Source organism: Microcebus murinus, chromosome 5 (genome assembly GCF_040939455.1).
Source record: "Microcebus murinus isolate Inina chromosome 5, M.murinus_Inina_mat1.0, whole genome shotgun sequence".
Lineage (NCBI taxonomy): Eukaryota > Metazoa > Chordata > Mammalia > Primates > Cheirogaleidae > Microcebus > Microcebus murinus.
In genome coordinates this window covers 110,567,984-110,579,974 of record NC_134108.1, presented here as the reverse complement: position 1 = coordinate 110,579,974, position 11,991 = coordinate 110,567,984, and the positions used below count along the sequence as shown (strand labels likewise).

General features: G+C 55.3%; 1 protein-coding gene across 2 annotated transcripts; it reads right to left on the bottom strand.

Annotated features, from left to right (window-relative positions):
- Positions 1-644: 644 nt before the first annotated feature.
- TAP2 (transporter 2, ATP binding cassette subfamily B member) lies at positions 645-11,148 on the bottom strand. 2 transcript variants are annotated; one of them, XM_012791389.3, is made up of 12 exons: positions 11,009-11,148; positions 10,120-10,620; positions 9,919-10,033; positions 7,480-7,610; positions 7,004-7,209; positions 4,545-4,742; positions 4,271-4,399; positions 2,570-2,758; positions 2,223-2,396; positions 1,911-2,070; positions 1,461-1,597; positions 645-1,078 (listed from the first exon to the last, which is right to left on the bottom strand). In XM_012791389.3, the coding sequence occupies exons 2-12, from the start codon at positions 10,610-10,612 to the stop codon at positions 833-835; spliced, it is 2,178 nt and encodes a 725-aa protein (XP_012646843.2). In that variant the 5' UTR covers positions 10,613-10,620; positions 11,009-11,148; the 3' UTR covers positions 645-832. The 2 variants fall into 2 exon arrangements, with proteins under 2 accessions (XP_012646843.2, XP_075859559.1); XM_076003444.1 differs by lacking the exons at positions 4,271-4,399; positions 4,545-4,742.
- Between the last annotated feature and the right edge of the window lie 843 nt (positions 11,149-11,991).

The following is an 11,991-nucleotide window of genomic DNA, read 5'->3' as shown; positions in this document are numbered from 1 at the left end:
GCTCTAACCATGGGACTAGAGAAGATCATCCACTCAGAGCTATTCGGAGCTGGAAGCAACAGAGCTTTGCGTGATCTGATTAGGGATTGGAGATTACGGACAAAAGATGCACTATAGTTAATTGGTTGAGAGTGTGCACTCTGGGGTCAGGCCTGCATTCAAACTCCAACTCCACCACTGTGTAATCTTGGGAAAGTCCTTTAATCTCTTTGAGCCTCAGTTTCCTCATCTGTAAATTGGGGATAATAATAACTGACCTTATACGGTTGGAGATAAGGATTAAAACTGATAATATGAGAAACATGCTTAGCTTAGTTCCTCATATTAAAAGTCTATAAACGGTAGCCATTATCATGTTATTATTAACACTTTTTATCAGGGCACTGCTGTCTGTCCCTCCACACCCTAGCTTCCCCCAAATATCAGACACTGGTGAGAATGGGCAAGGACACAGAAAGGCAACCTCATGAATATTTATGTCATATTGGTTAATTTGTACCATGAAGCAGAGTTAAACGACTGGTAGATCAGCCAGCAAAGTAGTAACTACAGCTCTCTTTGGGAGGAAAACAATGGGTAGTTTTTCTTTTCTTCTTTGTACTTTTCTCTACAGTCTAAATTTTCCATATGAACTGTTTATATAATAAGGACAATATTTTAAATATCTTTATTATGCACAGACCACTACTCAGCACCAGGCACAGCTCACGCACCCAGGAAATAAGGTTCCTGGGCACAAACAGCACCCACCCCACCCGCTCCACCCTGCCAAAAGCACTGCGTAGTCCGAATCTCCACCATGCCTCCAGCCCAGGACAACCCCCGGGGAGACTCAAAGCAGGAGCTGCTCCGGGTCCTGGAGATGGCCCTGGGAAGGCCCGGGGTCCTTGGGGCCGCAGTCGTCCTCCAGCCACCCGCGCACCAGGCGGGAATAGGCGTCCTGCCCCTCGCCGGGCTGGGCGCGCCCCCGCAGCTCGCCGCCGCGGAGCACCAGGACCTGGTGGGGGCGCCGGAGCACCTGCGGCCTGTGCGCGATCACCAGCACCGTGCGGTCCCCGCGGGAATGCCAGTCCTGCAGCTGCGGGGGAGGGTCGCGGTGCCTCAGAAAGGTAAGCGTGGCGTGGACACCACATCCCAGCTGGGCACCATGTCTTGTGACTTAGGGCAAAGAAGGCGTGGGGACAAGAGAAGGCAGGAAAGGGGAAAGGGTGGTAGACGACGGCCCGCACTGCCCTTCACTCCCCGCCACACGGCTGCAGCCGGAGGACCGACAGGGCGCCCGGGGCAAGCGGGGCTGTCCCCACACCACGCTTCCCCAGCCACCCCCAACCCCAAGAAGGCACAGGCCCTCCGCGCACTAGTGGGCATCCGTCCTGCCCGCCCCATTCTGCGCAGGCTGGTCCCCCCCCCCCCCGTGTCCCCACCGTGCCCCCACCCCGCCGCCTGCCCCGCGCACTCACCGCCTGCTCACACTGCGCGTCCAAGGCGCTGGTGGCCTCATCCAGGACCAGGACCTGCGGGTCCCGCACAAGGGCCCGGGCAATGGCCAGTCGCTGTTTCTGCCCCGCAGCCAGCTGGCTCCCTTTCTCCCCTACGTCTGAGGAAGTCAGAGAAATGCCCTTCCTCAGACACAGGGGCCACCCGACTCTCCCCCACCAGGAAGGACGGGAGTGCGGGCGTTTCCACTAGGACGCGCGGGAGGGGCGGGGGCGGGGCGGCCGGGCTGCCCTCCTGGAGGAGCCGCTGCCCGCACTGCTCTGGGGACCGAGACTGCCGGGGGCAGGCTGAAGGGTTGCTGGTGTGCCGGGAGGGCAGGTGGGAGGAGAGGAAAGGTCACAGCCCTCACCACCAAGAGTCAGTTCCATTTTCTCTCTTTGCTGAAGGGCAGCCTTACAGTTTGCAGAAGATACCTGTATCCATTCCATGCTCCATTTTCTGTATGAAGTCATAAGCGTGGGCGGCCTGGGCAGCAGCTGTCACCTTGTCATCCTCACAGCTCTGCAGCCCGTAAGCAATGTTGTCCCTCACGGAACCCGAAAACAACACAGGCTCCTGCCCAACCGAAACCACCTGTGCACAGGTGACACGAGCAGAGGACCGTGTGTAAACCCCATGGCAGGGACCCTGCTTTCCTCCTCGCCTGCCTCCCTCGACTGGGCCCTGGTGCTCCTTCCCCTGGATCTCCTACCCTGTCTCTGCATACGCCCTGTGCCCCCACCCACCTGGCTGTGCAGGTAGTGGTGCTCGTACTGCCAGACGGGCTTCCCGTCCAGCAGCACCTGTCCCCCGGTGGGCTGGTACAGATTCTGCAGCAGGGCAGCCACTGTGCTCTTCCCAGATCCATTGGGTCCCACCAGCACTGTCACCTCGCCAGGACGGAGGGTGAACGTCAGACCCTGGAAACGGGGAAGAGTTGGGGCCACCTCTTCTCCCTCAGGACCCCTCCCTATCTCGTCTTGGCGGAGGCAAGGCCAGCTTCTCAAATGCTCTGCAGGCTGTGATGCCTGCTCACACACAGCGGCAGCAAGCAAGGGGTCCAGGGTCCCTCCCCATGGCCTCTTCCGGGCACCTTGAGCACAGGCTGGTCAGGGCGATTGGGATATGCAAAGGAGACATCCTGGAATTCCACAAGCCCCCGCAGAGTGCTGGGGGCCAGTTCCCCAGGTGAGGGCAGGTTTGGCTGTCGGTCCAGGTAGGAAAAGACCTTCTCGGCAGCCCCCACGTTGCTCAGCATATCGCCGCACATGTACACCAGCGCCTGGAAAACGGGAAGGGGAGGGCAGCCAAGCACACTCACCTCCCCCGGAGCCAAGTCCCAACTCCACACACACGCCGCCCACAGCCACCCTCCTCCCCCTATCCACAGACTCTCAACCCTTAAATGTGCAATTTGACTGGGATTATAAAGCGGCACCAACACCCCAGTGTTCCCATCTGCAGCAGGAAGGACGCGAAGGCCATTCTCCCAGCGAGCAGCGGGGCCTCCGCCCCCAGACCCCGCAGCGGCTGCGTGCGCAGCCCGCCCGGCTCGGGCCTGCGGGAGCCCCGAACAGCAGGCGGGTGCCCACCTCCTCGTCGCAGCCTCCCGAGTGCCTCGCGCGGCTCTCCACACACAAAAGACGCTTACAAAATATCTAGCAAAGTTTTTAAATAAAGTCCTGGATGAAGTAACTATTTTTGAGAACTAAATGCTTATTCTGCCGTTCCTAATCGAGCTGTGCCACGGGTAGCCACGGAGTAGTTGATGGGAGGTCTCCCTTCACAGACCCGTCCCAGCTAGCGCGTAAAGGAGTGACAGCGCCACCATTTGCAGCCCTGCACGTTTGGTGGCTCGGGGCCTGTGCCCCATGGCTGATGCACCACAGACAGAGACCAGGCACCGTCACCTCCTGGAGGAAGAACATACCACCCACCACCCGGAGGGAGTCTTGTCAGAAACAGAAAAAACTTGAATCCTACAAGCTTCTAGGTTTATGTACAAACTGACAGGAAATACAGAGGCAGCAGAACATATTAAAATGATACCACAGGGGTTGAATACACAAAATCCAAACCGTAAGAAACTCAACAGGACAAACAACCCATTTCTTTGAAAACTGAACTGCAAAGGGGACATTTTAGACAGATAGATCAATAGATACTTAAAGGACATATCTACCAATCACAATGTGTGGACCTCATTTGAATGCTGATTTACACTTGCGCACACACACGGACACACACACGGACACACACGGACACACACATGGATACACACACAGACACACACGGATATACACACAGACACACACGGACACACATGAACACACACAGGGACACACACAGATACACACATGGACACATTTTACATCTATAACACAAGTGGAAATTTGACCACTGACTGTATTTAACAAATTTTATGAATTATTGTTAGTTCTTTAGTGTGATAATACCTTTGTTGTTATACACTTTAAAAGATGTTTATACTCTTAGAGCTACACACTGAACTATTTACAGATGAAATGATATAATACCTTGGACTTGCCTCAACATAGCAAGGGCGGGGGCAGTGGGGTTACAGCCCAAACAAGACACTTGTTAAAGCAGGTGATGGGTATGTGTGGGTTCATAATATTATTTTGTCTTTTTTTGGCATAAGTTTGAAATTCTCCATGACAACATTATTGTGGTGTTTTTGTTTTGTTTTGTTAAGGAGAACAAACAAAGCCCGCGGCCCAGAAAGCCAGAGAGAGAAGCGAAGGGGCAGGGCAGGCACGGGCTGCTCACTCACATGCATGTAGCTGCCCACGTCGGCCTGGTAGAGCAGGAAGGAGAGCAGCCGGCCCTGGGTGAGCTCCCCGGCCAGGATCTGCCGCAGCCCGCAGCTCAGCATCAGCACCTGCACGCCCAGGCCCAGCACCTGGGAGGGAGAAGGAAGAGATGGGGCCAAGAAAGGCCTTCCCATGCTTTCCCCTCCCTGCCCCTGTGAGCCTGAGCTCAAGGGACCCCGGAACCAGCGTGGGCTCCCATCCCTTCCCGACCCTCCCCGCTACTCAGCCGCTCACCCTCCGCAAGAGCAGGTACACGGCTCGCTCCAGGTCCCGCCGCCACCACAGCCGCCGGCATCGTTCCAGGGCCTCCTTATAGCGACAGACCTCGTGCTCCTCCGCCCCGAAGCTGCGCACGGTCTGCAGCCCTCCCACAGCCTCCCGCACCACCTGCCCCGCCCGGGCCACTGCGTCCTGGATCTCCCGAAGCACCGCCTGGAAAAGGGCAGCGAACACCCAGCTTGATGCAGCAGAAGCGCGCCGCCCCGCGTCTCGGTCCAGCCCTGGATGCTCCCAGTCGACCTAAAATACCCAGCTGTTCTCTTTCCCTCTTCCTTGCCTTTCTGTCCAGAAAAAAGAAGAGTAAAGGACCCAGGGAACAAGATATTGCTGAGCTTTCAGTGTCAGGCGGTGTAGGAGATACATGCTACTTTTTTTACCTTTCATTTGATGTCATTCTTCTGCCCCCTATGTCTGGATGAGGAAGTTAGAAGAACTAACTACCCCTTACGTAGATGAGGAAGAAGGAGCCACAGATAGTTAAGAAAGATGGATATGTAATTCAAAACAGATCAAAGATCTAAACATAAGAGCTAAAACTATAAAACTCTTAGAAAAATGTAGGAGAAAAGCTTTCTGACACTAGATTTCTCAATGATTTCTTGGATATAACACCAAAAGCACAGGCAACAAAAATAAATAAGTAAATAAAAGATAAATCAGACTTCATCAATGAAAACTTCTGTGTATCAAAGAACTCTATCAACAGAGTTAAAAGGCAACCATGAAATGTAAGAAAATACCTGCCAATCATATGGCTGCTAAGGGATTACTATCCAAAATACATAAAGAACTCCTACAACTCAACAACACAAAACCCAATTTTAAAAAGGGCAAAGGACTTGGAAAGACATTCCTCCAAAGATACAAAAATGGCCAATAAGCAGATGAAACAATGCTTAACATCATTAATCATTAGAGAAATGCAAATAAAAAGCATTACAATAGCTATACTTTAAAAATGACAACAACAGAAAATGGTAAGTGTTTGCAAGGATGTGAGGAAATTAAAAACCTCATGCACTGCTGGTGAAGAAATGTACAGTGGTGCAGCTGCTATGGAAAACCGTAAGGTAACTCCTCAAAACATTAAAAATAGGCCAGGAGAGGTGGCTCATGCCTGAGATCCTAGCACTCTGGGAGGCTGAGGTAGGACAATTGATCGTGCTCAGGTGTTAGAGATCAGCCTGAGCAAGAGTGAGACCCTGTCTGTATTAAAAATACAAAACTTAGCCAGGTGTGATTGCACACCTGTAGTCCCAATAAGCCAGGATGCTAAGTTAGGAGGATCACTTGAGCCCAGGAGTGTGAGGTTGCAGTGAGCTATGATGACACCACGGCACTCTGGCCCAGACAACAAGAGCAAGACTCTGTCTCAAAAAAAAAAAAAAAAAATTAAAGATAGAATTACCATATGATCCAGCAATTCCTCTTCTGGATACAAACCTGAAAAACTTGAAAGCAGGGCCCTGAGCAGACACTTATACACTCATGTTCATAGCAGTATTATTTGTAATAGCCAAATGGTGGGAACAACTCCAATGTCCATCAATGCATGACAAGATAAGCTAAACATGCTACACACACAGGGGAACATTGTGCAGCCTTAAAAGGAAGAAGATTCTAACACTTGCTACAACATAGACCAAACTTAAAGACATCACTAAGACAATAAGTCACTCACAAAAAGACAAATCTGTACGATTCTACTTAGGTCTATATGTGGTACCTGGAGTCATCAAATTCAGAGGCAGAAATACAATGGTGGCTGCCAGGGCTGGGGAGTGGGGGAGTTACTATTTAATAGGTCAGAGGTTTATTCTAGGAAGATGAAAAAAGTTCTGGACGTGGATGGTAACAATAGATGCCCAATAACGTGAGTGCACTTAATGCCATGGAACTATACAACTAACATGGTCAAAATGGCAAATGTTAGGTAAAGGAAGTTCCACCACAGTCAAAGAGGAACAGAGAAGGTGGTCCTGACAGGCTCAGCACTCCTCACTACACGCCCTACTTTCCCTGAACCCCATCCAAATTCCTTCTGCTGATTTTAAAGCGAAAACCTCTCTACCTAGAACCTTCCAAGGTATCATTTTTAATCTTTCATGAGGAGGGGATATAAAGACTCCTTTGAGAAGCTGCTGGAAAGTTATCATTTCCCCAGAAAAATGCCCCATCCTCTCTTGCACACATACATTTTGCTTACAGTCCTAGGGGGTCATGGACCTTCTGGACTCCAAGCCCCGCTGATGGAAGATGACACACAGAACATGGGATACACGACAATACACCTCCCAGCCTTAGGGCTGAGAAGAGAACATCTTTCTCTAGGGGATCCTCTAGCTACAAATGTGGACTCCCCCTCACCTCTAAGTTTTATTCCCCCCTCAGGGTTCCCTAACATCCACATGTACCTGGTGGCGGGCATTGTACACCTTCTCGGCTGCTATGGTGAGGGGCACGTCGAGCAGAGAGAGGAGGGTGAGGCGAGGCGATATGCTGAGCATGAAGGCATACAGCCCCACCACCTTCACCAGGCTTCGCAGGAGCACGTTGGCATTGTAAGGAAGCCAGCCGCTCATCAGCGTGGTGTCTGAGCTCAGCCGTGAGTTCAGCTCCCCTGGGGAGGACAGAGCAGGTGAGGAAAACATGCGTTCTGCAGAGACCCCCGAAACGCCCTCCTGACTGTCCCCTTGACACAGGCCCCTCCCCTAAACCCCCCCTCGCCTGCAGAGAGAAGGCTGGAGGAGGCTGCCCCTCCACCCGGCCCCAAAGGCAGAAAGGCAGCCCAGGCCTGCCACAGGGATGAAGGCAGGAGGGGCGCGGGTGGAGGGGCGCCGAGGGGCAAGGAATGTCCCAGGGAATCCCAGGCCCGGACCCCAGGCCTCACCTGTCTTGGTCTCCTGGAAGAAACCGAGGTCCTGGCGCAGCAGGGAGGAGAAAACCTGCTCTCGGACCCGCAAGTTGATTCTGGACATGGTGTAGACGAAGGAGCCTCCGCGGCAGCCTGCGGACAGCGAGCTGTGGGTAGGAGGAGCGGGTGGCAGGGTGAGGGGAGAGGAGAGGCAGGAAGAGCAAGGGGCCCGCAGTGAAGGGAAAGGCAAAGGCAGGGACAGCGCAGGGGCCAGGAGAGGCAAAGGACAAAGAAACCAGAGACCGGGAGGGGAGGAGGGCGGGAGGAGGCATAGGAATAAACGGGGCAGAAAAACGGGGAGACGCAGTGAGCTGAGCGGACACGGGAACAAAGTCCCAACATGCGCAAACTCATGAGTATGCGCGGGGTGCCAGTGTGTGCTGGGCGCAGGGAGGCAACGACAGAAGTGAAAGACACGTGGAAACAGCCCGGGCTTGCTTCTGCCCTGGCCTTCCTCAGTGTTGCCCTCGGCGTGCCCTCTGTCTTGGTCTCCTTCCTCCCCACCCGGAGCCCCTCCTCGTGGGCAAGGACACATGGGCCTGGGAACTACAGCCGTGAACTCCCGGACCCCATTCTCCAGGACCCCAGAGTCATGCTGTCCCCATCCTTCATCCCCAAAGTTGGAGAATTCCTCTTAGACCAACCAAATCTCCACAATAAACTTAAAGGAAAAGAAATAAAAGCATGTTTTTCACAAAACATGGGCTTCTGATAGGAATTCAGTCGCCATACTGAGGCGGCTGTGGGAGAGTCAGACGTGGAAGGCTGAGGGTTTGCACTTTGATGACGGCAGTGTGGATGGGGAGACGGGCGGGCAGGGACACCGCAAGGTAGAAACAGCAGGGCTGTGAACGTGAGGAAGACGATGGTGATGCAGGGAGCCCAGGACACTGACGGCTTCACGAATGCGGATAAGAGGGGTGCCACTTTCAAGAAGCCAGGAGAGTGTGTGAAGCATTTGGAGTCCTGGGTCTGTGGAGTGTGGGGCGAGACAGGGCGATCCGACGGGAGGGTCAAGGAGGCGACTAGGTGTACAAGACCAGGGCCCGGCATGGCAATATGGACCTGGGAACCTCCTGCACAGACGAACTGAGTTAGCTCCATAGGAAAACTGTTTTTCAAGATCAAAGAACTAAGTCACCAGGAAAGATCATATTTGATGGCCCAGAGGAGAAAAGTTCTCCAAAGGAGGCAGAGTGGATCCGGAAGTGGAAAGGAGTGCATGAAAGCAAACTGCAGAAACAGGGCAATAATAAGAGATTATACTAATGCCAAAGGTTACAGAGAAACAAAAGGTAATTGGGGACTGACTTTTAAACAAAAGCAGTGGATTGATCAATAAGAAGTTCACATTTCAGTACAGCCATGTGTCACTTAACAACAGGGACACATTCTGAGAAATGTCCTTAGATGGTTTCCCCGTGGTGCGAACGTCCCCGGCACTCACGCAGACCCGGGCGGCATAGCGCCCCGCACGCCCAGGCCGCAGGGCTCAGCCCGTTGCTCCTGGGCTGCAAACCCGGGGGCATGGCACTGTCCTGACCACGGCGGGCTGCAGTAACAATGGTAGGAATTTGTGCACTAAACGTATCTAAACAGAGAAAAGGCGCAGTAAAAACCTGGTATTATGGCCGTATTGGACCACCGTCATGCATTCATGGCGACTGATGTGTTGCCGCGGCGCGTGGTGTGGTGTCAGCGGAAGCAAGTATGGACTGAGGCGCGGGAGGAGCTGGCTGCGGAGGGCATGCCCAACGCACTCTGGCCATCAAAAAGGGGCAGCATGAAGCGGGCTGGGATTGGGGTACGGTGAGTGGGCACCTCCTTCAATTCTGCACCCCAGGAGCCTCACTCACCTCATCCACTTCCCTTGTCTGGCCCTGCCAAGCACTTTGTTTGTTTGTTTGTTTGTTTGTTTGTTTGTTTGTTTTGAGTGAGCAGACTCCTATGTCTAAAAGAGGCAAAAGCAAGAGAAGAGCAAAAGAGAGCAGAGGCTGGAGAGAAAGGAATAAGCCTCCCAGCAAGATGAGTGAGGACAGAGGAGCCAAGAGGGAGAAACAGGCCCACCCTGGCACAAGGCCGGCGCTGGAGAGACGCTGTGCAGACAGACTCAGGGGTGGGGGAGGGCGCGGAAAGGGGAAATGGAATCTCACAGAGCCGGAAGGGTTGAGAGGCCACGGAGACAGGTCCCTTTGGCACTTAAGCTCCTTCGTATGGCTCATACTCGGGCCCATGGTAATGGACACGGACTCAGATGTTGGATAAATATGGAGGAAGGAAGAAATGAATGAATGGATGAAACAGAATGGAGAAGACCACATTTTAGTTTGTTTTGTGCTTTGTACATGAACAGGCTGAAATGGAGTCAGGAACTGAAGGCCCAGAAAGCAAAGGGCCCCGCTGCCCATCACCTACCTCCCCGCGGAGAGAAGGCACATGAACAAGATGGCGCTGGCAAAGGCATCGGGGTCGAAATCTCCGCCCAGGATGTCAATCACACGACCAGAATAGTGAGGGATTAACGTCTCACCTGAAAGAGGCAAGGAGGATAACCGCGAGTGTGCTGGGGCCAAGGCCCTTCTCCCACCCCCAACTGCATGTCTTCTCCAGACTCACCCAGAACAGCAAGAGTGAGGAAGAAGAAGGCCGCGGCGAGGAAGGGCACGTCTGGCCTGGAGAGCTGCAGCAGCCTCCACATCAAGGCTTTGCTCTTCTCCTGGCCCTGCTCTCTGCCCCGGGCTCCGGGAGGGCTCAGCACAGCCCACACCGCGCCGCTGAGCCCCGCAGCCCCATAGCCCGCCAGCAGCCAGCTCCAGGGGGCGGAAGCCACTCTGACTGGGGGTGCGCTCACGGCCCCGGCCACCAGCGCCCTCAGGGAGAGAAACAGGGGGGTCGCCAGGCAGAGCGGGGGCAGCAAGGTCCCCACCAGTCCCAGCTGCCCCCCCACCTTCAGCAGCCCCCACAGCCCTCCAAGTCTCAGGGTGCCCTCCAGCCACAGTCCTGGAAGGCCCTGGGGAAGCAGAGCCCCCAGGGGCCCCCGAAGCGACCAGAGCAAGGCCCCGTCCCCCAGCAGCAGGCAGGCCCAGGGTCTCGGGTCCCGGAGCCACATGGCGCCGCCTGTGGGTAGAAGTTGAGAGGTGAGGGGTGGAGTCCCAATCCTGGTTCCCGCCCTCCACCTGTCCGCCACCCCCGTCACGGGCCATCGGCTTCTCCTTCGGTCCTCCCCACCCCGAAAGCCCCCTGGGTGCCGCGTGGCGATCAGCACAGCCGTCCGGCGACAGACGGCTTTCCGCCCGTCCCAGGGAGCCGGGCAGCGTGACCGTCGGCAGCCTCACACTTACACAATACCAAACAGCCCCGACCTCCCTCCGACCCACGCCTGCCGCCGCCGAGCCCCCGAGAGCGGAGCCGCCCTGCAGCCCGGGCGCCCGAGGACGCGGGGCGCGGGCCGGCGTGCTGGGCCGGGTCCCGGCGGGCGCACGGGTCCCCATGCGCGCGAGCTCACCGGCCGCGTCGGCCCCCGGGCGCTCTCGGCCAAGCGCGGAGGACCGAGCTCCGAAACGCAGCCGCTCGCGGTCGCCGGCGCGCCCCTCTGCCGCCCGGCTCGCGGGCGCGGCCGCCGGGCTCCGCCGCTTTCGCTTTCGCTTTCGCTTCCCGGGCCGCCCACGGTCCCCGCGCGGGCTCCTGCTGCCCAGGCAGCGGTCCTCGGCGACGCAAAACTGCGGACAGTTTTAATTGTCATTACGTGACATAAAGCTGTTTCAGGGACTGAGATGATTTGTAAGTGGAGAAGCAATGGGTTTTCTCAAAACTGCCACCTGGAGCTCTGAACCTGTTTCAAGAAGTGCCCTTCCCCGTGCAGGCTCCAGTTTGAGGGTCTGGGGTGACATCACAGCCAGACCCCCAGCGACAAACAGGCAGCCGCCCTGGCCAGGCCGCAGGCGCTTCCTGCTCCAGCGTTCGCCCCTCGCCCCTCGCAGGCCGTGCCTGTGTCCTCGCGCGTCCTCACCGAGCGCGGGAGAGGCGCACGCTCGGCAGCCCCCACGCGTGTGCTCCCGATGATGCGGCAGCACCCCCAGCACAGAGGAGGTGCCGGGTACCCGGTGAGGCTCGGTCTGCCTGAACCCGGATTAGAACAGTAATCAGGTTTCAAGGGCCCAGGCCTCACCCGGAGCCCACCTACAGAGCATGAAGATTTGTTTATTCCAGAAACAACTCTTCAGGTCCAAACTACCTCCCAACCCCCACCCCCCAAAAAAATCCCAAAGGGAGGATCACGTGGATTCCAAACCACCCTCTTGATATGTTATTGGAGTAACTATGATGAGTCACTTGAAGTTTGAAATAGTGGTGGGGGGATTGGAAGTAAGGAATTATTAAAATTTTCCCAACCCTGTCCATTGTGGGACTTTAAGGCTCTCTCCCTAATGAAGAAAGCTCCATGCTCGGCCGCTTCTACGTTCAAGCCTTTGCGTGAACTCTTCTCTG

Excerpts from the sequence above, each read along its gene's own strand:
- TAP2 (XM_012791389.3), bottom strand. The coding sequence starts at position 10,612 with ATGTGGCTCCGGGACCCGAGACCCTGGGCCTGCCTGCTGCTGGGGGAC. Across the intron at positions 4,743-7,003 it reads TGTACAATGCCCGCCACCAG|GCGGTGCTTCGGGAGATCCA; the intron begins GTACATGTGGAT and ends GCCCTTTTCCAG. Across the intron at positions 2,071-2,222 it reads ACCACTACCTGCACAGCCAG|GTGGTTTCGGTTGGGCAGGA; the intron begins GTGGGTGGGGGC and ends ACCTGTGCACAG.